A 24,828-nucleotide genomic window follows, 5' to 3' on the forward strand; every position below is an offset into this window, starting at 1 on the left:
CCATTCTGAGGGTTGTCTTTTCGTCTTGTTTATGTTTTCCTTTGCTGTGCAAAAGCTTTTAAGTTTCATTAGGTCCCATTTGTTTACTTTTGTTGTTTTAAAAGCTTCCAAGTATCACACTTTTCACTCTTGTGTTCAGGCCGACCTGAACATGGAGCTGAGTGCTGAAGACGAGAAATGAACATGACAGGACGTCTGACATCTCCAGAGACTTGGGACTAGAGGCCAGGTCCCCTACCTTTCAGCTTGAGTCACCCTTCCCACCACCAAGTGGGGGCAAAATGGGCATTCAGTGAACATCCATTCATTTATTTAGCAAATGTTTATTCAGCGCTTACTACGAGCCAGGCAGGCAGGATGAGAGGTGCCAATGATATGGCGGGAACCCAGACGTGCACAGAGTTCCCACCGCTCCAGGGGCGCCGGGAGAGCCTCGGCCTGGCCCGGCAGCTCTTCCGCCAGGGCTCGGGAAGGGAGCAGATGGTTGAGGTGGGGGGACAGGAGAGTGGAGGCCGCGGAAAGGGGAGGCGAAGGAACCAAAGCCCGAGGCCAGAGGCTGGCGTGGCTTCTGGCCCAGCGACCCCCTCCGTCTCCAAACGCAGACGCGACACACACGTGCCGCAGCCGCTTCGGTGACCCCCTACGCCACTGGGGCCGCCCAGCACAGCAGGGTCTAGGCGCGCGCCCACCTCCGGGGGAAGGAGAGCTTAGCAAGACAAGACCGTCTGGTGTGAAGGCGGCTGGACGGTGCGTGCGCGGCCGGAGAGGGTGGCGCACGATTGGAGGCTCTCTTAGAAGGAGAGGGGAGAACTTCCCCGCTCGCCACCCAAACTCTGGAGCCTGGATTCCGATCCCAGGCCTGTTGCTTACCTGTTACGCGACCTTGCGCAAGTCCCTGAACCTTCCCAGGACTCACTTACATCATCGGTTATATGGGTTTCCTATAACCATAGGGTTGGTGCGACGAGTAAGGGAGAATGCAAGGAAAGCTTCTTTAGCGTGATGCCCGGCACGGAGGAAACGCTCTCGGAGCGGAGGTGGTAATTACCCGCTGCTCACACCTGGCCGCGTGCCCCGGCCTTCTCGGGCCCCGGGCGCCCGCTGCTCTCTTGCAAGGCACAGATGACTAGCCTATTACGGCGCGCCCTGACTCGACAGATGTATTGGCTTGTTTGGGGCGGGGCTTGGAAAGAGGCGAGGGGGAGAAGGAGGTGGTGGACGGCGAAGAAAGGGAAGACGCGAGGGTCAGGAGGCGAGCTAGGTGGGGCGGGGAAGGAGCCGGGCGTGTTCTGGGCCCGGGCGCAGCGCGTACCCCGAGCCCGCGGCGGCGGGGGCGGGGGCGGCGCGCGGCGGCCAATGGCGCGCGGCGCTGCGGCGGGGGCGGGGCAGGAACCCCCGGCCGCTGACAGCCAAACTCGCCAACTCCGCCCTCCCGCGGGATCCCGGAGCCCTAGCCTGCCCCCGGGACCAGGCCGTCCGAGCCGCGCGGCGAGCGAACATGGCAGCAGAATGAGAAGGCTGGCCCCAGGTCGTGGCCGCCGCCGCGCTGCAGCTCCACATCCACGCCCGGCGCCCTCCGAACCTCCAGCTTAGCCGGCCTCCTGCTGGCCGCCGGTGCATTTCATTCGGAGCGGCGGGCGGGGAGGAAGGGGACCCCCGCAGCCCGGCCGGTCCGGGCTCTGGCAGTGTGTCGAGGCTCCTGCGTGCGACTCGCAGGCTGCGGAAGCGACGCGGGGGAGAGCCGGTCCCGGCTGCGGCGGCGCGGGCGCGGGGATGAGCCGGCCATGGAGCGACCTCGGCGGGGCGCACGCAGCCGGCCCGCGCTGCGGCGGGGACGCCGCCTGAGCCCGGGCTCCGCGGGGCTTCGGGGCCTCGGGCGCGCCGGGGGGGGTCCCTGCCGCCGCCTCCGGGAAGGACGGGAGCCCCGCGTGGCGGACACTGCAGCAGTCACCGTACTGAGGCGCCCGAGCCTGCTCCGCCTGCGGCTCGGTGCGCTCTGGGCACCAGGGCGCCTGGCCCGGTGCACGGCGGCTGGCGCACCGCGGCGAGCCGGCTGCGGGACTGGCTAGAGGGCTGTGCGTGCGCGTGTTCGACCGGAGATCCGAGCTAAAAGCAGAACCAGGCGGGCCGGAGCAGCCATGCTTCCCGGGGTGGGCGTGTTCGGCACCAGCCTCACGGCCCGTGTCATCATCCCGCTGCTGAAAGACGAGGGCTTCGCGGTGAAGGCGCTCTGGGGCCGCACGCAGGAGGAAGCGGAGGAGCTGGCCAAGGAGATGAGCGTCCCCTTCTACACCAGCCGCATTGACGAGGTGCTGCTGCATCAGGACGTGGACTTGGTGTGCATCAACCTGCCGCCGCCCCTCACCAGGCAGATCGCAGTCAAGACCCTGGGTGAGCGACCCCTCCCCCTCCGCCACCCCATCCCCGGCCTCGCTCCTTTCATCCCCTGCTGCTTTTCTCCTCTCGCCCTCTCTTCATCCCGGAAGCTTACATGGCATCTACGCCGACCCGGGCACCTGAGAGCCCACATCCCACTCGGAGCTTTCTCCTTCCTCATCCCTGGCCTTCCTCACACCTACGCTTCCCTCCTCCCTCCTGGCACCACCTGGGCGCGCTTTCACTCGCGCGTGGCGCCCAGGCTGCAGGAGGCGGCGTGTGTTGCGGGGAAGTCGACCAGGCTGAGGAAATTCTTAAGATTGGGGACGGGCTGCTCTGAGGGAGACAAAACTAAGTCGCCGGCTGAGTGTGCAGTGCCCGAGTGTGTGCGTGCGTGCGTGCGTGCGCGCCTGCGAGAGGCGAGTGCGCGCCCAGGAACGCCGGGATAAAGGGCCCACACGTGTCTCGGGTTTTCCTGGGGGCGACCGCCTGCCTGACCGTCAGCAGCTGTGGCGCCCTGCTAGGATAGTTTCTTTCTTCCTGCTGGGAGTTAGTTTAGAGGGAGATTATAGAGATGTGACAATTAGCTGGAATTATTTCCTCTTCGCTGAAAGCAAGGATGGTGAGAGTGGTTGGATGGGGGCGGGGGATCTATTAGGACGTCTTCCTGGCGGGGTGGGGGGCGGTGGTCATAGGTTAGTAAAGACTAATTTGGTAAAAGCAGAGGGAGTTAACTTTCGAGTGCGGCAGCCCAAGAATTGTCTTCCGCGCAGATTTGGAGTAGGATCTTAGAATTTTAGGGGATGAGCGCAGTAGTTTCAGAGGCACGGATGCTTTGTGTGGGGAAAGGCCCCATGCTGACAGTTTCACGTGGAAGCATGCAATAGTCCCACCTTAATTCCCTGCAGGAATAGTTCCTGGGCCTGGTGACAGGCAGGTTGGGGGTGAGCTTACCAGCCTTCACCGTCGGGTTCCCCCACCTAACCCAGGCCGACTGGACCATCTCAGAGCAGAGTTTTGGAGTCCCTGCCGTGCCCAGAGGAAGAAGGGCATGTTTTGTCCATCAGCGGTCCTCACACGAACCAGGAAGGCTGCTCACTCCTTAGGTCCCGAGAAAATGTTATTGCCCACCCTTGAAAGTTGGGATTTTTTGTTGGCTAGGGAAGACAAAGCTTAGAAGGCAAAAGAGTTAGAAGGCAAGAACTGGGAAGGAACAGAAACCAAGGGTAATTTATGCAATCTTGGAAAGAATGTTTTATTTTTAAAAACAGGCGTGGATTTAGGGTAGGTGACATGTACATATATTTTATTCTATCTTCCGAGAACGGTGACCAGAATGTAGAACTCTTTCTCCCTAGAAAACCACTTTCATCAGGCCATTCTGTTGTTGACTCAGATGGGACATCTGACAGATTCCTAAGGAGACCGTCCAAGGCTGTCCGTTTTCATGTTAATTTTATTAAGCTTCTGACCTTTGTTGCCTGTTTTCTTTGGCCTTGAATGGAATGTCATTAGGTTCTGGCCAATATTTCTTTTCTGTTTGATGGAATATATACGTTGGGTAGCTTACCTCCGTGCTCACAGTGGATCTGTGCATATTCAGTAGATGATCACCATCTTAGAGCATAAATCTAGGAGGGCAATTCATATAAGACGGGTCCATCTTGAGCCCCGTCTCTGCTAGAGTGCTTACGACCTATCACATCAGAAAGACCTTGTTGTCACATCCCCCCCCCTCACCGCCCTCCCCCTCCCATCCCCACCCCAGCACAGCCCTCCAGGTCAGACCTGCAGAGCAGCCTTAGAGCATGTCTCCTCGAGGGTGGCAATTTGGGAAACAGGGATGTTCCTGTTTTCTTACCATCTCTGGTACTTTAGCCATGAAAGCATTTGGGGGCTCTGGCTTTGGGAAGTGGCACAAATTATACATTTCTGGATACTTCTTCTGTTCTTATTTTCAGAAACCCGTATGATTTTTTTTTTTCCTTGACAAGACTGAGGTGGGTTACCTTTTCAAAACCAAGTGTCAGAGGCGTAAGGAATAGCCTTGGTTTAATCATCATGACTGAGGAATAGGGGTTTGTTCATATTTTCATGCTAGGTCTTGGGCTTTTTACTTTTTTTTAAATTCCTGATTTCACAGGTGATCAGACTACCTGATTCTGATGTAGTCTCTGCTTGTAGGAAATGTGGAGGCTTTGGATTTAGATGTGGCTGGACTGTAGGCTCGTTCCAGGCTTCATCTTCAGTGGAAAATCCCCAGACGTGGCTCTTCTTCCCATTGTACCTGCAAGCACTCGGTGGGGCGGTCATCTTGGTGTGCCGTGCTGTCACAGTTAGAGGTTCAACACATACGACACAGGAAGTGAAAAACCCTGAGCAGTTATTGGGCTGGTCTGGCCGTTGCAGGTTTGTAGATATTAGTGGTTGCCTGGAATTGAAACAAGCCAACCTTGACTAGTCCTGGCCTCGTCATCCTGTCCCTCTTTGAGTTGCTTTCCCGGCAGTGGTGAGAGATCTGTGGCCCTGGATCCATACTGGTCATGGGCCTGTCGAGGTGAGGGGCTGTGACCAGTATGGAGGCATAAAACTTGCAGTCAGTTGAATCACAACATCCTCCTTTGATTTCTAAAAATTTCGTTGAAATCCCTTCCTAAGCGAACTAGGCATTTCTCTGTTGGAGAGACTTTTCTGCAATGTATAATTTCTACTGCTTCCAGGGCTGCCTCTTGTTATGTACCTACTGTGTGCAACGTGGTAAGTGCTCGATATGAAATGTTTCATTTCTTGACTAAAATAATCCTCTAAGCCCTATCCTTCAGCTGGAGGCAATCACGGTTATAAGTTTTTTTGTTTCCTTTTGATGACTTTTCTAAGTATGGACTGGTGAATATGTGTGTTGAGAATTTGGAAAATATTTTTCACACAATTAGTAACATCTTATACTTACTGTTATATACTTTGCTTTCATCATGCAACAATAGGATCTTGAAAATTTGTGTATATATACACATAGATGTATATTTAAAACTCAGAATGTAAAAGTATCCTTGCTCCTATTTTTGGCTGCGTAGTATTTCACTGTATGGGATAAACCAAAATTTACTTAGGCAGTTCCCTATTCAACATTTAGGTTGTTTCCAACCTTTTGTTTTTGTTTTATTTTTTTATACAGCAGGTTCTTATTAGTTATCTATTTTACGCATATTAGTGTTTATATGTCAATCCTAATCTCCCAGTTCATCCCACCACGTCTCCTCCCCCTTTCCCCGCTTGGTGTCCATGCATTTGTTCTCTACATCCGTGTCTCTATTTCTGTCTTGCAAACTGGTTCATCTGTACCATTTTTCTGGATTCCACATATATGTGTTAATATACGGTATTTGTTTCTCTCTTTCTGACTTACTTCACTCTGTATGACAGCCTCTGGGTCCATCCATGTCTCTACAAATGACCCGATTTTGCTCCTTTTTATGGCTGAGTAATATTCCATTGTATACATGTACCACATCTTCTTTATCCATTCATCTGTCGATGGGCATTTAGGTTGCTTCCATGACTTGGCTATTGTAAATAGTGCTGCAATGAACGTTGGGGTGCATGTGTCTTTTTGAATTATGGTTTTCTCTGGGTATATGCCCAGTAGTAGGATTGCTGAGTCACATGGTAATTCTGTTTTTGTTTTTTTAAATAAATTTATTTATTTATTTATTTATTTTTGGCTGTGTTGGGTCTTCGTTTCCGTGCGAGGGCTTTCTCTAGTTGTGGCAAGTGGGGTACACTCTGCATCGCGGTGCGCGGGCCTCTCACTGTCGCGGCCTCTCTTGTTGCAGTGCGCAGGCTCAGTAGTTGTGGCTCACGGGCCCAGTTGCTCTGCGGCCTGTGGGATCTTCCCAGACCAGGGCTCGAACCCGTCCCCTGCATTGGCAGGCAGATTCTCAACCACTGCGCCACCAGGGAAGCACGGTAATTCTGTTTTTTAAGGAACCTCCATACTGTTCTCCATAGGGGCTGTATCAATTTACATTCCCACCAACAATGCAAGAGGGTTCCCTTTTCTCCACGCCCTCTCCAGCATATATTGTTTGTAGATTTTCTGATGATGGCCATTGTAACCGGTGTGAGGTGATACCTCACTGTAGTTTTGATTTGCATTTCTCTAATAATTAGTGATGTTGAGCAGCTTTTCATGTGCCTCTTGGCCATCTGTATGTCTTCTTTGAAGAAATGTCTATTTAGGTCTCCTGCCCATTTTTTGACTGGGTTGTTTGTTTTTTTTTAATATTGAGCTGCATGAGCTGTTTATATATTTTGGAGATTAATCCTTCGTCCGTTGATTCATTTGCAAATATTTTCTCCTGTTTCTAACCTTTTGCTTATACCAACTTGTAATGAATAATTGAGAGCAGATGTCATTTTGCACACATGCCAGCGTGCTCGTAGAATGGCTACGTGAACTCTTTATCACAGTTGGTGATAATCTCTTTCATTTGTTTGCTTGTTCCTCTCTTGGTTATTTGTCTCCGCAGTTAGAAGGTAAGTTCTTTGAGGGGCTAGAGCCTTTGTCTGCTTGGCTCACCCAGTTGCCTTATCTCCCCTAGACAGTGCCAGGCACTGAGTCACCTCATAGGCACACTGTAAATATTTCTTGAATGCCAAATGAATGCTTTTCATCGGATGAATGAATGCTTGGCTTATCAAGAGGATGTGTCGATCAATACAGAACATTTTTGTCCTGCATGCAATAGCACAGTACCTCTCAAACTTTAATTCGCGGTTGCATTACCTGGGGATCTTGTCAAAATGCAGACTCCAGGGTGGGACCTGAGATTCAGAATTTCCATCCAGCACCCAGGTGGTTTGGGTGCTGCCGCAGCCAGACACAGGCGTGGTGGCTCTCTGCCTTTGGGAAAAGAAGACATCCACGCCCTTGAGTCGTTCACCTGGCAGGGGAGCTGTGTTAAAATACCTGTTGCCTTTGTGCGTCATGTGGCGACATCTGTTTTCATGGTCCCTGCCCTGGTTTTTGGAGATAGTAGTGCAGGCTCCCTTGGGAAAGTCTCTCTGGGGGATGGATGGCGCTTTGGGGATAGTGAATAAGGCTGCAGAGTTTCGCTGAGCCTTGATCTTGCTGCACCCTGATCTTGCCCTAACTTGTTTGGCATCATTAGCTGCAGCCTGGGAGTGCTGTGTCCTCTTCTGCCCTACTTCACAGTGTCAGCAAATTGCTCAAGGCTGAGGAGGGCTGCTGGGGCAGGCCTGAGAGAGCGGGAAGGAAACAGGGCCGCACTGGTCACGGTTGCCACACTAGCAGAGACAGGGCTGCAGATAACGAAATGGTGTATTTGGACTTGACAGTCACCATCTGAAACTCCAGCAAACCCTGCATTTCCTGTTCTTCCTTCAAGTCTGTTCTCGATCTATGCCTGTCTGGAGACTGTAGTAAATGTGATTGCATTTTTCTCCAAGTTTCCGCCCCTGAACGTGGAGAGAAATGATTTCGGTCTAGTGATTTGGTTTAGAGTTGAGGAAGCTCTGGGGCATTATGTAAATGAAAGAAATGACTCTATTTACTGTTAGGCAAAGTCAAGCATCACCAGCCTCATTTTATCTAATTGAAATTAGGCTCCGGTGATTGATTATTTTGTTGATGGTGTCTGGGCTTTGCAAAAGTACAATTCTGCAGACGTTTATATTGGAGCAGGGAGAGGCCAAATGAAGAAGTTGGACATTTTGATACCTGAAACTGGGAAAGAACAACAAAAAAAGGTGAAAGTAAATAGCATGTTTTAAGGGTTTCATCGAGAAAGTAATGTACAGGCAATTAGTTCTATATTTTGATTCAAGGAACTCATGGTCCAGCGAAGAGCATCATGATTTAAGATGTGGTGCCACACAAAACTAACTGGGAAAATTTGGTAGTTTACACCTGTGTGGCTTTGGGAGACGTAATGTCCTTCCTGAGCCTCGTGTTTTTCATCAATAAAATGGAGCTAAAATTGAGCCTCATGTTTTTCATCAATAAAATGGAGCTAAAATACTATCATATAGAGTTGATGTGACAATTAAAATGAGGGGGGTAGATAAAGACCTAGTCCATGGCCCCCCCTTAGCTGTCTGCATAGACTCAATAAATGTTAGTTCTCCTTCCCACTGTGGTCAGTTATTTAGTCTATTCCAAATGGTGCTTCTGAAGATTTATTTCCCCTCATTTTTCTTTTCTTTTTTTTTTTTTTTGCGGTACGCGGGCCTCTCGCCGCCGTGGCCTCTCCCGTTGCGGAGCACAGGCTCCGGACGCGCAGGGTCAGCGGCCATGGCTCACGGGCCCAGCCGCTCCGTGGCACATGGGATCTTCCCGGACCGGGGCACGAACCCGCGTCCCCTGCATCGGCAGGCCGACTCTCAACCACTGCGCCACCAGGGAAGCCCCTTCCTTCACTTTTCTGATGAGACGATTCCTTTCTGCTAGACTCAGAAAATACAGTTAAAAGTTTTTTTATTTTAAAAAGGGAATATGCATAAGCCTAGCTTCAGGTGCTGTCTTTGCTGAAGATCCAGTACTTGCTTCACAGATACATGATCTAGAAAGTGCTGACGGTGTTACCAGGAACTCACCATCCTCCTGTGAAGCTTTATCATCACCGTGGGAAGGATGCAGGGCTGTCTCGTGGAACTCGGGGCAGGGATGTAGCTGGGTCTCAGTAGGTACCTGGAAACCATGCACTCCTGGAGTTTTACCATTTTGTGCTCTGCTCCCAGCCTCCTCTGCTTCCCGGGCTCGTGTGTGATGGGCAGAACACTGTCCACATGTAGCTCCCACACGGATATTACTGGTTCAGCCACCTGAAAAGTGCAGTCCTCGCCTTGCTCCCCTCCCCAGGTGTCCCTGCTTGTGCCTGATGCTGTCTCCCGGCTCAGTCTTTTTGGAGATTATCTCGCCATGCGGGGGACCACTCTCCTGGAGGGCAGTGGGGCTGGACGGATTGAGTGGTCATTCTGAGCTGGGCCATGCTCCACAAAGGTGCTGATTATGAGAACATAGACTTGGGTGAAGACCTTACAGATGTAGACATTTCTTGATTACGTAGGTTCTTTATCTACTTTGTGAAATACACTTTTGGCATTTTGCTGCTCTTCTAATGACCGTCGTAAAACAGCAGAGAGAAAAATATATGTCATGATGAGATGATGCCAACCTTGTTAGGATTATTAAATTTAGGGTGTGCATATGTTGAAAGTCGGTGATGGGAGAGCAGATGAACCTGACCGACTCCATGGAGTTTAATGGTCGTCTGTAGGTGTGCAAGCCTTATTGAGTGCCACCTCCTGTGTGGCATGTGCCAGCAGAGGACCGCCAGGAGACAGAGATCCTTTGAGTTCGAGCATTAGCTTAGGACCTCTAAGGAGCCAGGAAAGACTGAGGTCCCGGAGGAAGAAGGATTTCTGCTTTCAGGCTGCTTTCCTGCTGGAAACTGCGACATCAGCTCTTCCCGGGTCTCCAGCCTGCTGGCCTGTCCTGCAGATTTCCGGTCCCCGTCATGGCATGAGCCAGTTCCTTAAAAACAACCCCCCCCACCATGTATACATATCCTATTGGTTCTGTTTCTCTGGAGAATCCTGACGAGTACAGATTTTGGCTGGATCAAGGCCACCTGGCCAGGCAAGCTGGGCCATGACACACCTGGCAGACGTGTCACACAGACGGGGGCTTGGAGAGACTTGGTGGTGGAGAAGCAGCTCTGGGGAGCTCAGTTGATGGGTGTGGGCCCCTAGGAGAGCACTCACTGAACATTGTTCTCTAAGCCAGAAGACCTTGGGGGTGGGGGTTCTTTTTATTTCAGACTCAAGCCAAAGGGAATGTTGGGAAGAGACTTGGCCACACTCACCGCTGAGAGCCACGCTGACCCCTCGCCCTGATGGTTCTACACCTGTCAACAGGGCTTTGGGGGAGCTCGTCTCTCAGGTTTGGGCAGGTCTGGGATGCCTTGGGGTTTAGACTTTCCTTGAGAATTGTTAATGAGTATGAAGAAACGTGGAAAATAGCTTTCCATTAAAATGATATGAATTGTTTTTTAAATTTCTGATTTCCAACTATAACAGCCCTTAGGCTATTGAGATGCTCTTGTAGTTAGCATAATATCCATAAACGGAAACTGTAGTTTTGAAGCCCCAAATTAAGTTGGTTTGCAGCTTTAGCATTGCTTTTTTTAAAAAAAAACAAACAAAAAGCTTAATTGAGATATGCTTTATATATCGTAAATTCACCCACTGTAAGTGATTTCATGATTTTTAGTAAACTTATATAATTGTGAAACTATCACCGCAAAAAGTTTTAGAATTCTTCCACCGTCTCCGAAAGTTTCCTCATGTTTGTTTTGGCCGATCCCTGTTCACCCTCCTAGCCCCAGGCAACCACTGACCTGCTTTCTGTTTCTAACATTTTGCCTTTCCTAGCGATTTCGTATAAATGGAGTCATATACTATGTAGTCTTTTAAGTCTGGCTTCTTTCACCTAGCATGTTTTCGATGTTCGTCTGTGTTGTTGCGTGTGTCAGAAGTTTATTCTTTTTTTTATTGCCAAGTGATATTCCTTTGTATGGATAGAACATATTTGGTTTATCCATTCACCATTCAGTGGGTATTTGTATTGTTTCCAGTTTTTAGCTATCGTGAATAATGCTGCTGTGAACATTTGCATACAAGTCTTTTGTAAACCCATGTTTTCATTTCTTTTGAACAGATATCTAGGAGTGAAATTGATGGGTTATATAGTATGTATATTTAATTTTTTAAGAAACTACCAAACTTTTCCAAAGCAGCTGTACCAGTTTATATTCCTACTGGCTAGGTGGGGAATTCTAATTTCTCTGCATCATCACCCACACTTGAAGACCCACAGTCTTCCTGCTTATGGCCATTATAGATAGTGCATAGGGGTGTCTCATGATTTTGATTTGCATTTCCTAATGACTAATAATGTCGGGCACCTTTTCATGTGCTTATTAGCCAGTCCTATATCTTCCGTGGTGAAATGTCTATTCAAATCTCTTGACCATTTTTAAATGGGGTTGTTTGTCATCTTGTTATTGAGTTAGAAGCAATGGTTTTACGATTTTGTTATGTTGTTAAGTTAGCGGTAGATTTCTGGGGGCTTTTAAAGACTTCTCTCTATTTTTGATTTTGGAACTAGATACAGCTGAACTAATTCTCCAACCCAAGTGAAATTAGTTTTGCCATATATTCGTTGAAATGGTTCACTATTTAAAAGAGCGAGACAATCATGTGAGCGGATGCTGACACTAGCGCTCCCACATTGCCCTGGGCCCTGATGAGATACAGAACACCCTTTGAGGGACATTCCCAATTTGAAGATTTTCAGAAGTGCTCTAGGACCTTTCAATTACTTATTTTGTCCAGTGTCTGGAGAGTGTTTCTCTCTCTTTTTTTTTTTTCATTTATTTTTCTTTAATGGCTTTTAAAGATATGGCCTTTGTTCTTGAGAGAAGATAAGCATACGCAAACACACAGCAATGCAACAAAACGTATGATTAAGTACAGTATGAATCGTTATACTGCAATGGCAGGAAGTGTTTGCTTAAGGCAGTTGAGTAACCCCAAAATATCAGTATTGGATTAAGGGTTGGCTCCCCGGGCAGCTTGACAGTGCCAGTCTGTAAAGGGTGCTAGAACAAAGGGGAAAAGTAGAGAAAACGTTTGAACAGAATTCTCTTCATAAAAAGTGCTGTGTGGATGGAATGGGAGATGCAACAGGGTGAGACTTGGAAATGGCTTCCTCTAAGAGGGAGTGAAGTATTGCCATGTTGTCCTCTAGAAGGGCTGGCCCAGGTTCACTGATGAGCCTTTGTTTTGATGAGGGAGGAGCTTGAGTGTGAGGTTAGAGCTAAAACGCACAGCGCCTGTGAGAGAAGGCCACACTGGTCCCCGGCGCCCGTCCCCTCAGGCAGCCTGGGTCCCTGAGGAGGTGGCCTTGCAGATAATGGATGTTGCCTGAGAGCTGAGGACAGAGGAATTCCTGAGGGCTGAAGGGTTTGGGAAGAACCTTTGGAGGAGGTGGGGCTTATACGGGACCAAGAAGGGGGGCGGGTCGGATTTAAATAACTGAAAGGGAGTTGTAGAAGCCTCTATGATGTAAAATCCTCTCCAGGGAAGCACCTGGCTCTGTGGCAGCGCTCTGAGGAAAAATTATGTTTCCTATAGTCGACCACTGTAGGTCGTGCTCAGTTTCTGGTTTTGTGCTGTGTCGGATGGCGGGCGTCTTTCTGTTACACGGTCGTCGAGGCCCTTGTGGTCCAAGGGGCAAGGCGGGCTGGGGCTGCGAGTCACCGTGTGAGAAGGGATGAAGGACTCTCCTTGGAGAAGGACACTCAGTGCATGAGAGGCGGACACGCTTGGCAGCGTTAGGAGGCGAGAACCCGTGGAGATGATGACCAGGAGGCTACGGCAGAGGAGTCTGCTGCGTGGGCGATGGTTTCAGGGAGCGGCCCCAGTGGTGGGATGTACAGTTAGTTCTTTTTTTTTTTTTTTTTTTTTTTTTTTCTTGAGTGTATTCATTCAATAAATCAAGAAGCATTTATTGAGCACCTAATATGTGCTAAGTAATGATAAATAAAACTTCTTTTTTTTTTTTTTTTTTTTTGCGTACGCGGGCCTCTCACTGTTGCGGCCCCTCCCGTTGTGGAGCACAGGCTCCGGACGCGCAGGCGCAGCGGCCATGGCTCACGGGCCCAGCCGCTCCGCGGCACGTGGGATCCTCCCGGACCGGGGCGCGAACCCGGTTCCCCTGCATCGGCAGGCGGACTCCCAACCACTGCGCCACCAGGGAAGCCCTACAGTTAGTTCTTGACTTGGGACCCAGAGTCAGTTAGCAGGGCCTTGCTAGGTGAGTGCGCTGGCTAGGCTCTCCAAAGATGCCCCCCGCCCCCGTGACACTCTGCCTATTCATTGCTGTATTTCATAAGGAAAAGTTCTCTCCTTTCCAGGTTTCCAAAAAAATGTTGAATGTGGTGTCATCTGTAGAAGGTAAAGTGAGGTATCCAGATGCTTTTGTCATCAGGGGAAAAGTTGAGTAGTTTTAAGAGGCTGCCCCGTCCTATGGCCTGGCATTGAGTCTTGGCCTTGCCGCTTAACTCTTCTGAGCCTCTGTTTCTTTACGTGTAAAACAGAGATGATAAACATACCTAACTCAGAAGGTTGTAGACATAAACAGGGATTTGTTTAAAGTGAGTGCTCAAAAAACATGGGAATCCTGCTTAATCAGGACTTATTATGGTGAGCTACTGTCCATTCATTCTTCCCTTGAACAAATCTTCATTGAGCACCAGCTGTATACCAGGCACTCTCTAGGTCTATGCTTTGCAATACAGTAGTGACTAACTGTACATGGCTCTATGAATTTACATAAATTAAAACTAAATAAAGAATCCGGGTCCTCAGTTGCCCTAGCCACATTTCAAGTGCTGAAAAACCACATGTGGCTAGCTGGAGGCTACCATATTGGACACTGCAGCATAGAACATCTCCATCATTGTAGAAACTTCTATGGGACAGCCCTCATCCCTAGGCTGGGGATTCGGCTGTGAACAAAGCAGCCATTTATGCTTGATGTAAACAGGGATTTTTGAGAAATCCAAACTTCTGGGTGTGTTTCCTTTTTTTCCAGGATTGGGATGCTAGGGAGTCCATAGTGTGGGTTATTGGAGTCTCATAAGTAATTAGTGGGTGTTTAATGACGTGTAGGTACCACTTTCCCTATTTATTAGTAAGGACTTATTAATAAGAAGGAGAAGTGCTGTGGAAAGTCTCCTAAAATCCCCTTTAAATGTCGGGAATGCACAACCAGATAAGTGACACTGTGCCCCACCTTGGGATCCTCCCAGGGGCTTTGGGTAGCAGGTGGCACAGATGAGGCTGAGTGATGCCAGGTCAGGAATGCAGCTTCTCTCGCTAGAGTCGCTTTCTTAGCCTCTCAGCAACCCCCTGAGGTTTTCCCTGCTTTTGGCCAATGTAGAGCCCAAAGCACAGAGAAGCCAAAGGACTTAGAGTCTGCACCTGGGGGTAGTGGGGGAAGGGACTAGATTCAGGCCCCTTAATCCCGAGAGAACCCAAGAGAACACTTCCTGCCGGTTCTGGGGCCTGGGCATGGGGGAGAATACTGCCTTCCTCTCCTCTCCACGGCCAACACTCTGCAGCTCTGGGGGAAATGAACGTTCTGACTCAATTCCTCCTCTCCCGGCTCCCTCCGTCCTCCCTTCCTGCGAGGGGAAAGGCTATACAGGCACTCAAGCATGAAGCCTCAGCGAATAGGTAATTACTATTTTGGTAATTATTATTGCTTCTTTTCCCCTTCAAGTCCCATTAACTTTGTGAAAGCAAAACCCATCTGTGTGAGTGTTCCTTAGGGAATCGGGTCTGTGAAATTCCAGCTAATTGGAGCTTGGAGGGAGCGGTGAGTGCCTTTGTGAGCGTGTGAGCGCACGCGTGCTCCGACAGAATGTATCTTGACTGAAGTCAAGGGCAATGTCAGGATTTTAGAAGACTTGTCATTTAAATTTGTCACTGGCAGCGCTCTCATCTCCTACCAGACTGTGAATAATCGAAAGTGGGTGGTGGAAGATGAGATATTTTTTCCCTGCTCTGTCTCTCCTCCTTTTCCAATAGAGCTGGGGCACCAGAGGAGAAAAAAGCAGCAGGTGTAAATATTTGGGGGAAAAAAAAAACCAATGCCACACGATTCTGCTTGTTTGAACTTTCGTTCCTTCCAGCACCACCCACATGGGACATTTGTTTACACGGCGCAGTGTTGCTCTCAGGGAGTCCTGGGGACAGGTTTAGAGCCCCTGGGGACATAAGCCTGTCTGACTTAATATGCACAGCCGTTCGCACCGAGGGCACAGAGGCAGCCCGGCTTTCCCCGCGAGGCCTGCGGGTACCACAATGCCGCGTTTGTCGGTGGACCTGAGACGTAGCCACGGGTGCTGACCCCGGTGCAGTGGGCCGCCGTCCACAGCCTGCCCATGGGGCGTCCCACGGGGGATGTGCACCCAAGCACCTGGCATTTGCTTTTCTCCTTTCCAGCCCTTGTGACCCAGGATGACGCTGCCAGGTGTGCTCATCACCTCCAGGTGCTGGGGAAGCCAGTGGGATTGCAGGGGTCACACCCTCCAACAGGGGTTCCCTGAGTGGGTATCAGTTTTCAAACTAGTTCAACACTTGTATTCACAATCCATTTATTAAGTGCCTACAATGTGTATGGCATTGTTGTTGGTCGTTGGGGGTGAGAAGAGGTCAAAGACATATAAGATATGATAACTATTCTGAAAAGAGCTTATAATCTATTGAGAACCTACCCATCCGTTTTGGAATGAAAGGGGAACTAACACTTTATCGAGTACTTCGTACCAGGTCCAGAGTGAGGCACAGGTGTCACCTCATTCCCACCTCACAAGCCAGCTTCACGGGGGGCATTTAGCGTCTCCATCTTACACGTGAGAAGTTTAATTGGAGAGAGGTTAAATGTCGCAACCATTGATTCTAAGACACATTTTTTTTCACACTTCAACATCTAAAATAGGGACCTGACTTATAATCGATGTCAGGTCATAGTTTAATTGGCAGTGGCTTTTCTTTCTTGGTAGTAAGTAAAATCATCATAGGTCTTGGCAGTGGTGGCTTAGATTCTGTGAAAACAGGGTATTTTTGTCAGGTTCACCCAGCTAAGGAGAAGTGGAATCAGAATTCGACGTAGGACTGCCTGACTCCAAAGCTTGCGTTTTTTTCCAGCACAATATGCTGCAAAATCCGTGCGCCATATGCACAAAGTCCATAGGGCTTTCGCAGACGTAGTATGAAAAGGGGGAAATGGTGACTAAATTGGAGCTCACGTCATCTATTCCATCACTGTGGGGACAGTAGCTGGGGAACTGCAGGTGTCAAACAGGATGTTGAGAGACTGAGAAAATGTTCTCATTGTCTTCCCTTCTCTACTGATTATAACTCATTGTTGAAAGAGGCCAAAAACAAGTGGCAGACTCTTGTGTGGACAAGGTGGAAACGGGAGTGAGGGAGTCCTCCCTTGGTTCCGTGTGTTCCGGGCTGAGGGCCATGTTTTCACCTGCAGGGACCCATGGGGGATGTGACTAATGGTCGCGGGCACAGCGGCCTCTTTAGTGTCCTGGGGAACCCTGATAGGAGACTCAGGCCAGCTCCCGCCCCTGCATGGCTGAATTCTGGGAAGTCCCCACTTGGGGGCCTGGGTGTGTTTATCGTTTTCACACTGCCCGCTGGTCAGCTCACTCAGGTGTGAAGGGAGGGCTGTTGAATTCCACAGCTGACCTGGATTCAGCAAGCAGTGCCAAGGACCGGGGCAGGGGGAGAAACAGCCAGTGTGGCTGCCGCAGTTTGCAAGTCGTAGGCTTGGCCTGCATGGCCCCGTCTGCTTAAACGGGTCTGGTCTCAAGATGGGCTTCGACCAAGTCATTCTCCTGAGCAGCTGGTGTGAAAAGCAGACGGATAGAAGGGAGACGGGCTGGTGGTTTGGTGTCTCATGGGAGGCTGTGTGGAATGGTGGACAGAGACACCGTGACATGTCTTGGAGGGACCTATCCCCTAACACCCAAGGGAAACCGAGTCTCAGAGGAGTTGGCTGGCTGGTTGGTGTTCACACAGCTAATCGTTGACAGCTGACTCAGGACGGAACCCGGGTCCCTAGAGCCTGTTCTTTTTACCTTATCAGACATTTAATCACCCGGGGCCTGTGTTTCTCCAACAATGAAAGAAATGGGAGGTTGACATCTGGGACCCTCTCCTGAGGAAATAACCTCGAATAATAACGGTGAAAAGACGCACACACACAGTAGTGTTCAGTGAAGTCTTATTTACGTTATGAAACACTAGAAACAAACATAAATGTTCCACAGTAGGGAAGCAGTTAGGTAAATATGGTCAATATAGTTGATTAAATGCTAAATAGCCATTGGAATTATGTATAGGAAGCCTGAAGCAATATGGGGAATTTTTATGATATAATGGTAGGTAAAGAAGAAGGATACAGAAGTCTTTGTATATGATGGTGATAGCCTGGTTTAAAACACACAGGCCCAGAAAATTAAAGTCTGGTAGGTAATCAGCCGAAATCCTAACGATGGTTATCATGGGGCTGTGGGATTATGGATTTTTATTTCTTCTCTAGATTTTCAGTTTTTAAAAATATGGTCTTAATGGAAAAAATACATTGATTTCTTTTTTTTTTTCAACAGAAAGAGACAGTAACATGGGAAAAAATGTTTGGTTGCAATGACCCTCCAGTTCTTATATTCTGAGATCCCTTGACTGTATCTGGGACAACTGTCTCCAGGTACATGCAGACGTTTGTGATGTGTAAAAATTGGTCCAGCCTCGGCTGAAGGGGAAAGGCAGTCTTCCAGGAAGTGGAAGTGGATGTATGAAGGTATAGAAGCTCTGCTGTTGTTGATAATTGGAAGTGACTGAATTTGGGGAGAAGCCGTAGGCTGTTGGTTCTAGGGCTGATTTATTTGTAATTCTAACCTTTGTGCAGCCAAAGGCCAAACGCTGCTGGAAAGAGCTGGGGCAGCCCCATCCTTTTCTGCCGCCTCCTGACTTTGCCCCGGGGTGGGAAGTGAAGCTCTTATTGGCTTCAGCCCTCCAAAGAAATAGAGGGATGGTGCAGTGGAAGTATTTCCAGTTTTCACTTACCCTTTTCCCTGCAGGAAGTTTTCGCTTTAGCCAGACCTGTGCTGGTGTAGCCGGTGAGCAGCTTCAGAACCATTGCTGTGGGAGACGCATCACCGTCTTCTGGAACTCCTTCCTGGGCCTTGGTGGGGATGTGGTGCAGCCAGAGGGTGTTGGCCTGGGGGCCGGGACAGGCCACAGCACAATTAATTAGCTGTGACCTTGGGTGAGTGACCTCACCTCTCTAGACTTTTCATTACCGTCACTGTAAAATGCAGGCGCCGGAGTCAAGTTTCTAAGAGTTCCCACCTGGTAGATCTATTCCAACAAGTCGCTTTAAAAGCGTGGCACGGATTGGGCTAAATGATTTGGTTTGGCAAATATTTTTAAGTGCTGTTTCATTACTACCGCTGTCATGGATGATTACTCTGACCTGTTGTTTTTTAATCTGTTACACAGATACCCACAGCTCTCCTTTATACCAGGAAGATAAAGTTTCCCTTTATCTGCAAGGGAGATGTGTTCTGGGGGCCAAGTGGCCCGACTGGTGTGGCTTGGTGGGAAGGCTGTTAGCCGCAGTTGTGCGCGCACCTCTGTGTGTGGGCGCGCGCGCGGGCGCGCGTACACGCGTACACACCCGCCCGTGTGCACTGTGCCCCGGATGGTGTGGGTTTCTTTTTTTTCCTTTAATATCACTGCTGAGAGCACATCTGTAGGGGTAGCTGCTACTCCCAGCTGTCAAGCTAGTAACTCAGCGGGTTTGGTGTGATTTCTGGGCACAAGTGTATCAGCGCAGTAGGTTGGGTTAGCTTTGTCTGCAGGTGCCTCGGGAAGCAGATCGCCCTCTGCAGCCCTAAGGGAAGATGTAGTTTTGCCCAAGAGGAACTACTGCACTGTCAGCAGCAGATCAAAGGCATATTCCCTCCAAGCAACTCCAGGCCAGAGCTTGTTCTGGGGACAGTTTATCGGAGGCGGTTATAGAGAATGTCACCCTGTCATTCGTGAGCGGTCGTCTGGGTGCAGCCACTTTTCACGCTGGTGTCCGCCCAAGATGGGCGCCCTCCGCACCTCAGTCACCCTTCCTAAAAGGTGGAGCACAGGATGGGAATAAACTGGGTGGAAAACCTGGTGTTACTGATCATAACCCTGGCAGAGGAGTTAGTGGGCTTCACCTGGTCGTCGTAGAGATAAGTGCAGAGAGGGTTTGAAAGGAAAATAACTGTTTACTCCTCCCATCTTTTCTTCCTGTTATCTCCCAACTCAGATGAAAAATCCGTGCCATATGGGAACAGTAAGCAGTGCAATAATATCATCTTGTACCTTCCACAGGAATTACGTAAGCCAAGAATCAGGGGAGGGGGGAAGATAAAGGCGCCAACAGAAGCGCAGAATCTGTGTCTACGTAGGACAGTTTTGGGTCACCCTAGACCAGGGTGACTCCATCTTTCCCAGCATTAATTTTACACTTGGTTTCAATGTTTGACAGTCGTTAACAATGGGAAGGGTTCCTGAGGTCCAGCCCAAACGGAATGGTTCTTTGTGTTCATAGAGGATCCTGTTGGCTCCTCTTTACAGCGGAGTTGTTTGGTGTCATGACAGTGTCTTGTGTCCACTGGGCGTTGGATGATCCAGGTTTCGTTTTAAATTTGCTGACAGTGCATATGGATCTTTTTCTCTTTCCTTTACGTTTTTAGGGAGACAGGAAACCTTGCGGGGGGCTGGTTCCTTATGCTAACTCACTTTGCAGCCTGACCGTCTCTTGACTCTTCCGGTCTCAATTCCTCTTATGAAATGAGGGGTTTGTTTTATATGATGGTTCTCAAGCTTGGCTACACAGTAGGAACCCCTGGGAAGGTTTTCAGCATCCTGGGTGCCCAGCCTGCGTCCCAGACCAATTACATCAGAGCCTCTGATGGTAGCAATTGATATTTTTAAAAACTCCTCACAGTTATGGAGCTTTGTTTAAAACAGGGCTTCTCAAACTTTAATGTGATATGAACCACCTGAGCATCTTGTTAAAACGGCAGATTCTGGTTCCCTACGTCTGGGATGGGGATTCTGCATTTCTGACAAGTTTCCAGGGCATGCGGGTGCCACCGGTTCATGGACCAAGCTTTGAATAACAGGATTTAGATTCTAAATCTTAACGATGGTACAAGGCTAGTTAAGAATTATGTTTGCAAAAATGTGCCCAAGGAGTATACTACAGAAATGAGCACGGAAGCAGCAGCAATTATGTTGGCAAAGGAAATCATGGGTTGCTGCACAGAGGAGGTGGCATTTGAGAGAATGCCTTGAGCAATGAGGAGGGTTTTTTCTTTGGGGCAGAATATTGAGTGTGTATTAGTTCGGGAAACTTCTCTTTCTCCAGAGAGGCAGACCAACAGGATGTGTGTTCGTGTGTTTGTGTGTTTGTATGCGGTTGCCCCTTGAACAACGTGAGGGTTAGGGGTGCCAACTGTCCGCAGAGTTGAAAATCTGCGTGTAACATATAGTCGGCCCCCCCCCACCTCCACAGTTCCTCTGTGTCTGCAGCCTGCATGGATTCAACCAACTGTGGATTGCGTAGGACTGTAGTATTTACTATTGAAAAAAATCTGCATGTAAGTGCACCCACACAGTTCAAACCTGTATTGATCAAGGGGTCAGCTGTATGTGTGTATATATGCGTGTGTGCGTGTGTGTGTGTGTGTGTGTGTGTGTATGTATATGAATGAGGGAGAGAGAAAGATTTAAGAAATTGGTTTATGCAGTTGTAGACACTGGCAAATCTGAAACCTGCAGGGCAGGACAGCAGGCTGGAGACCCAGAGAAGATCGAGTTTTGCAGTTCAAGTCTGAAGGCCATCTGCTGGCAAAATTTCCTCTTCTTAATGGGAGATCAGTCTTTTTCTAGTAAGGGTCTTCAACTGATTAGGTGAGGCCCACCCACATTATGGAGAATAATGCACTTAGAGTCTGCTGATTTAAATGTTAATCTCATCTAAAAAATACTTTCACAGAAGCATCTAGAATAATGTTTGCTCAAATATCTGGGTATCATTTCCTAGCCAAGTTGATGCATAAAATTAACCACCTCAACGAGGGAAAGGGTATTCTAGTTTCTCTTGGCCTCTGTGAACACTAGAACTACAGCTGGAGTGGGAGAAGTGTGTGGTCCAAGGGAGCAAGAATGATTTCTGGGCATTTCTTAAGCTTTGCTGTTGATGATCTGACAGCTCTTTGTTCGGCTGTAAATGCAGCAGAGCCGGACTTCACGAGCCACAGAATCGGCGTCGGCTTGGCTGTGGGTCTGTCTGCCCACCCTGCTCTCTGCCCCTGCCCGTGTGTGGGCCCTGGAGCCCAGACAAGTGCCTGGGCCTTCCAGCTTCTTGGCTCGGTGCCCAGGAGAAATGGATTAACAGGGAAGAGCACACAGGGTAAATCAGGTCTGGAGGAAAACTCACGTGTGATGCTCTGGAGCAGACACTCGACCTCACTCTCTCGTGATTTGAGTCATCCAGAAAAGGGGAAGGTGAGTGGGGATAAAAGCACCGAAATATCTACGGACAAGGAGCATACTCTGGTGCAGAGGGTCTAACGTTTTCTGACCCTGGCCACAGGAAGAAATATATTTTACGTCGTAGCCCAGTAGATATAAAACTATAAATATATTGGTATGCAGAACATACATGTGCTTGTGTGTGTATGTAAATAAAATGGAATCAAATTGAAAAAGTTTTATCACCTGGCACTTCCCCTTATGTCATTAGCACATGATATGGACATGATATTTTCTGTTCTCTGCTGTTGCATTAAGAAGCAAAGCTGGTCTGTCCCACTGACCCAGTTTCACAGTGCTTAATGGATGCATACCTGCGATGACAGTGAGACCCAAACCCTGGTGGAGTGGAAAGAACTTGGGGAGTCTCGTGATCGGAAGGGGTGCCGTCCAGTAGAACTTTCCGTGCTGACGGAAACATTCAGCTCTGCGCTGTCCAGTGCGGAAGCCACTGGCCCCATGCGGCTATTGTGTGTACGTGAGATGCAGCCAGTGCAAATGAGGAACTGAATTTTACATTTTATTCCATTTTAATAAATGGAAAAAGTCTCCGCCGGTGGCTGGTGGCTCCAGTGGTGGACAGCCCAGATCTGGGGGACTGCCCTGCCCCTGCTTCTAACTAGCTCTAGGGCAGCGAGCGCCCACCTTCACCACACCCCTGGGACACCCACACCCACAGGCTGGCCAGCTCCACCTCTCTGGAGTCTTGGTGGTCAGGAAAGCCAGGCTAGATGCTTACTTGGGGCATGTAGTTAATTAAGTGCCCTGCAGCGGTGTTATAGATAACGTGCTTTGCATTTTTAAATGGTCCTTAAGAAACCTTTCCCTTCTTCCCTTTCAGTTGCTTAATTGCTTACCTGTGTGACTTGGCAGTTTGAAAAGAGAGATGCTTTCTGCCTAATGAAATCTTAGCAGCCCATCTTCACCGACTTGCTGGGCTCCGGGTGGCATTTGCGACCTGAACACGAGGTGCTTTTCTTCCATTGGTTGCTTTCGTGGCTTTCTTCTCGAGTGGAGGAAACCTCTCCCCGGACAGGTGTAACAGCCCAAAGCAAGAGGACTGTGGGAATTGGGGTGCAGAGGTTAACCCTCAGGCTGCGTTCTTTTTTGTTGTATGTGGTTTGCAAAGCTAGTGATTACAGTTGAGGTTTGGTGGACAGAATTTGTTTAAATTCAAGCAGTTGGCATTGGAAAAGACCCTTTACTTCGCTGACCGCAGGGCACTGCTAGAAAAGATTAAGGGACCTGGGAAAGAATGGGGGAAGGAGTGATGTCTTCCTCACTCTCCAAAAAGTTCCGGTAATTAAGAGTCAACCTTGACTGAGGTGGGGCTTGGCAGGGCACCTGAGTCAGCTTATTTTACTTTGCAGAAAGCGGTTTCTTCTCCCAGGCAGGTCCCCCCACAGATGACCAGACTGAAGGTGAGCTGAGCGAGCAGCTCAAGCCTGTTGCTCTGTGTCGAGCCCGGATTTGAGCTGCGATGTTCTGCCAGTTCATTTCGGCTCCGATGGGAGGATCAAAAGAGGGACAGAAATTCTAGGAAGAGGCCCTAACCCGTGACATTCAGAAACTGGGATCAAAAGAACCAGCCCCTGATTGGAATTACATGGTGCAGGCTGCTAGGAGCATTCATCTTGTTTACTTGTTTTCTCTGTGGATAGGTAATGAGAGGAGTCTTAGAAGGGTGCAGTGACAGCAGTGAAGATGAGCTCTGTCAAATGCCACTACACATAAATGCATCCCTTTTGGTTAAAAGTACAATATTTGTCGTGTACCAGGCATCTCACTTAATTCTTACCACCACATTCTGAGGAAGTGATGGTCTTCATTTATAGATGGAGAAACAGAGAGGTTAAGTAACTTGCCCAATGTTACACAGCTAGGAATTGGCAGACTCAGAACCCACATCTGCTGCTGGGGCTTTAAGCTTCAGGCCCGACAGGCTGAAGGTGGCCTGCTGTGCCCTAGAACATTAATGACTCACCGCACCGTGCACGGTACACGCAGATGGTGCATGAGGCACACGATGGCGTCCTTGGTGAACATCACTCCGGGAGCTGGGAATGCCGGTCCCCCACTGGTGTTGGCTTTCTTGGTGGAGCCTGAGCCTGGCTCGTGTGTTTTCTGGGAAGAGCTGAGTCTGGGGTGATGGGGCAGGAGCCTTCTTTCTCTCTGAAGGTGGAGGGAGGGAGCTCCCGGCGAAGGAGAGAGTGTACCTCATGCATACCAGATAAAGGGGAAAACAACAGCACACCCCTAACAGATTCAGCTGACAGGAAGCAGCTGCTGAAGGAGAAATGGCAATGCGAGGGCAGAGTGGCACCGCCCTGCTCCGGAGGGTGGAAGGTGTGAGCTGACAGTGGATGGAAAAACACCAGGGGGATTTTTGCATCTATGTTCATCAGTGATCTTGGCCTGTCGTTTTCTTTCTTTGTGATATCGTTGTCTGGTTTTGGTATCAGGGTGGTGGTGGACTCGTAGAATGAGTTTGGGAGTGTTCCTCCCTCTGCTATATTTTGGAAGAGTTTGAGAAGGATGGGTGTCAGCTCTTTTCTAAATGTTTGATAGAATTCGCCTGTGAAGCCATCTGGTCCTGGGCTTTTGTTTGTTGGAGGATTTTTAATCACAGTTTCAATTTCAGTGCTTGTGATTGGTCTGTTCATATTTTCTATTTCTTCTCGGCAGGTTGTGCATTTCTAAGAATTTGTCCATTTCTTCCAGGTTGTCCATTTCATTGGCATAGAGTTGCTTGTAGTAATCTCTCATAATCCATACGACCCAGCAATCCCACTACTGGGCATATACCCTGAGAAAACCATAATTCAAAAAGAGTCATGTACCACAATGTTCATTGCAGCTCTATTTACAATAGCCAGGACATGGAAGCAACCTAAGTGTCCATCAACAGATGAATGGATAAAGAAGATGTGGCACATATATACAATAGAAGTCAGAAAGAGAAAAACAAATACCGTATGCTAACACATATATATGGGATCTGAGAAAAAAATTTTAAAAGTCATAAAGAACCTAGGGGTGAGACGGGAATAAAGTCACAGACCTACTAGAGAATGGACTTGAGGACACGGGGAGGGGGAAGGGTAAGCTGTGACAAAGTGAGAGAGTGTCATGGACATATATACACTACCAGACGTAGGGTGGATAGCTAGTGGGAAGCAGCCGCATAGCACAGGGAGATCAGCT

General features: G+C 49.0%; 1 protein-coding gene across 7 annotated transcripts in view; it reads left to right on the forward strand.

Annotated features, from left to right (window-relative positions):
• Window positions 1-1,357: 1,357 nt before the first annotated feature.
• Window positions 1,358-24,828, forward strand: part of GFOD1 (Gfo/Idh/MocA-like oxidoreductase domain containing 1) — an 80,392-nt gene continuing 56,921 nt past the window's right edge. For 2 of the 7 annotated variants that reach the window (XR_003676890.2, XR_003676889.2), the window contains exon 1: window positions 1,358-2,391. Coding sequence is in view for 3 of the 7 variants with exons in the window: in XM_055079492.1 (XP_054935467.1) it covers window positions 2,139-2,391 (253 nt within the window). In the remaining 4 variants the exon portion in view is untranslated. The remainder of the gene's footprint in view (window positions 2,392-24,828) is intronic. The other 5 variants (XR_008615659.1, XM_028479127.2, XM_055079492.1 and 2 more) reach the window with 4 other exon arrangements.

This window comes from Physeter macrocephalus, chromosome 18 (assembly GCF_002837175.3).
Source record: "Physeter macrocephalus isolate SW-GA chromosome 18, ASM283717v5, whole genome shotgun sequence".
Taxonomy (NCBI): domain Eukaryota; kingdom Metazoa; phylum Chordata; class Mammalia; order Artiodactyla; family Physeteridae; genus Physeter; species Physeter macrocephalus.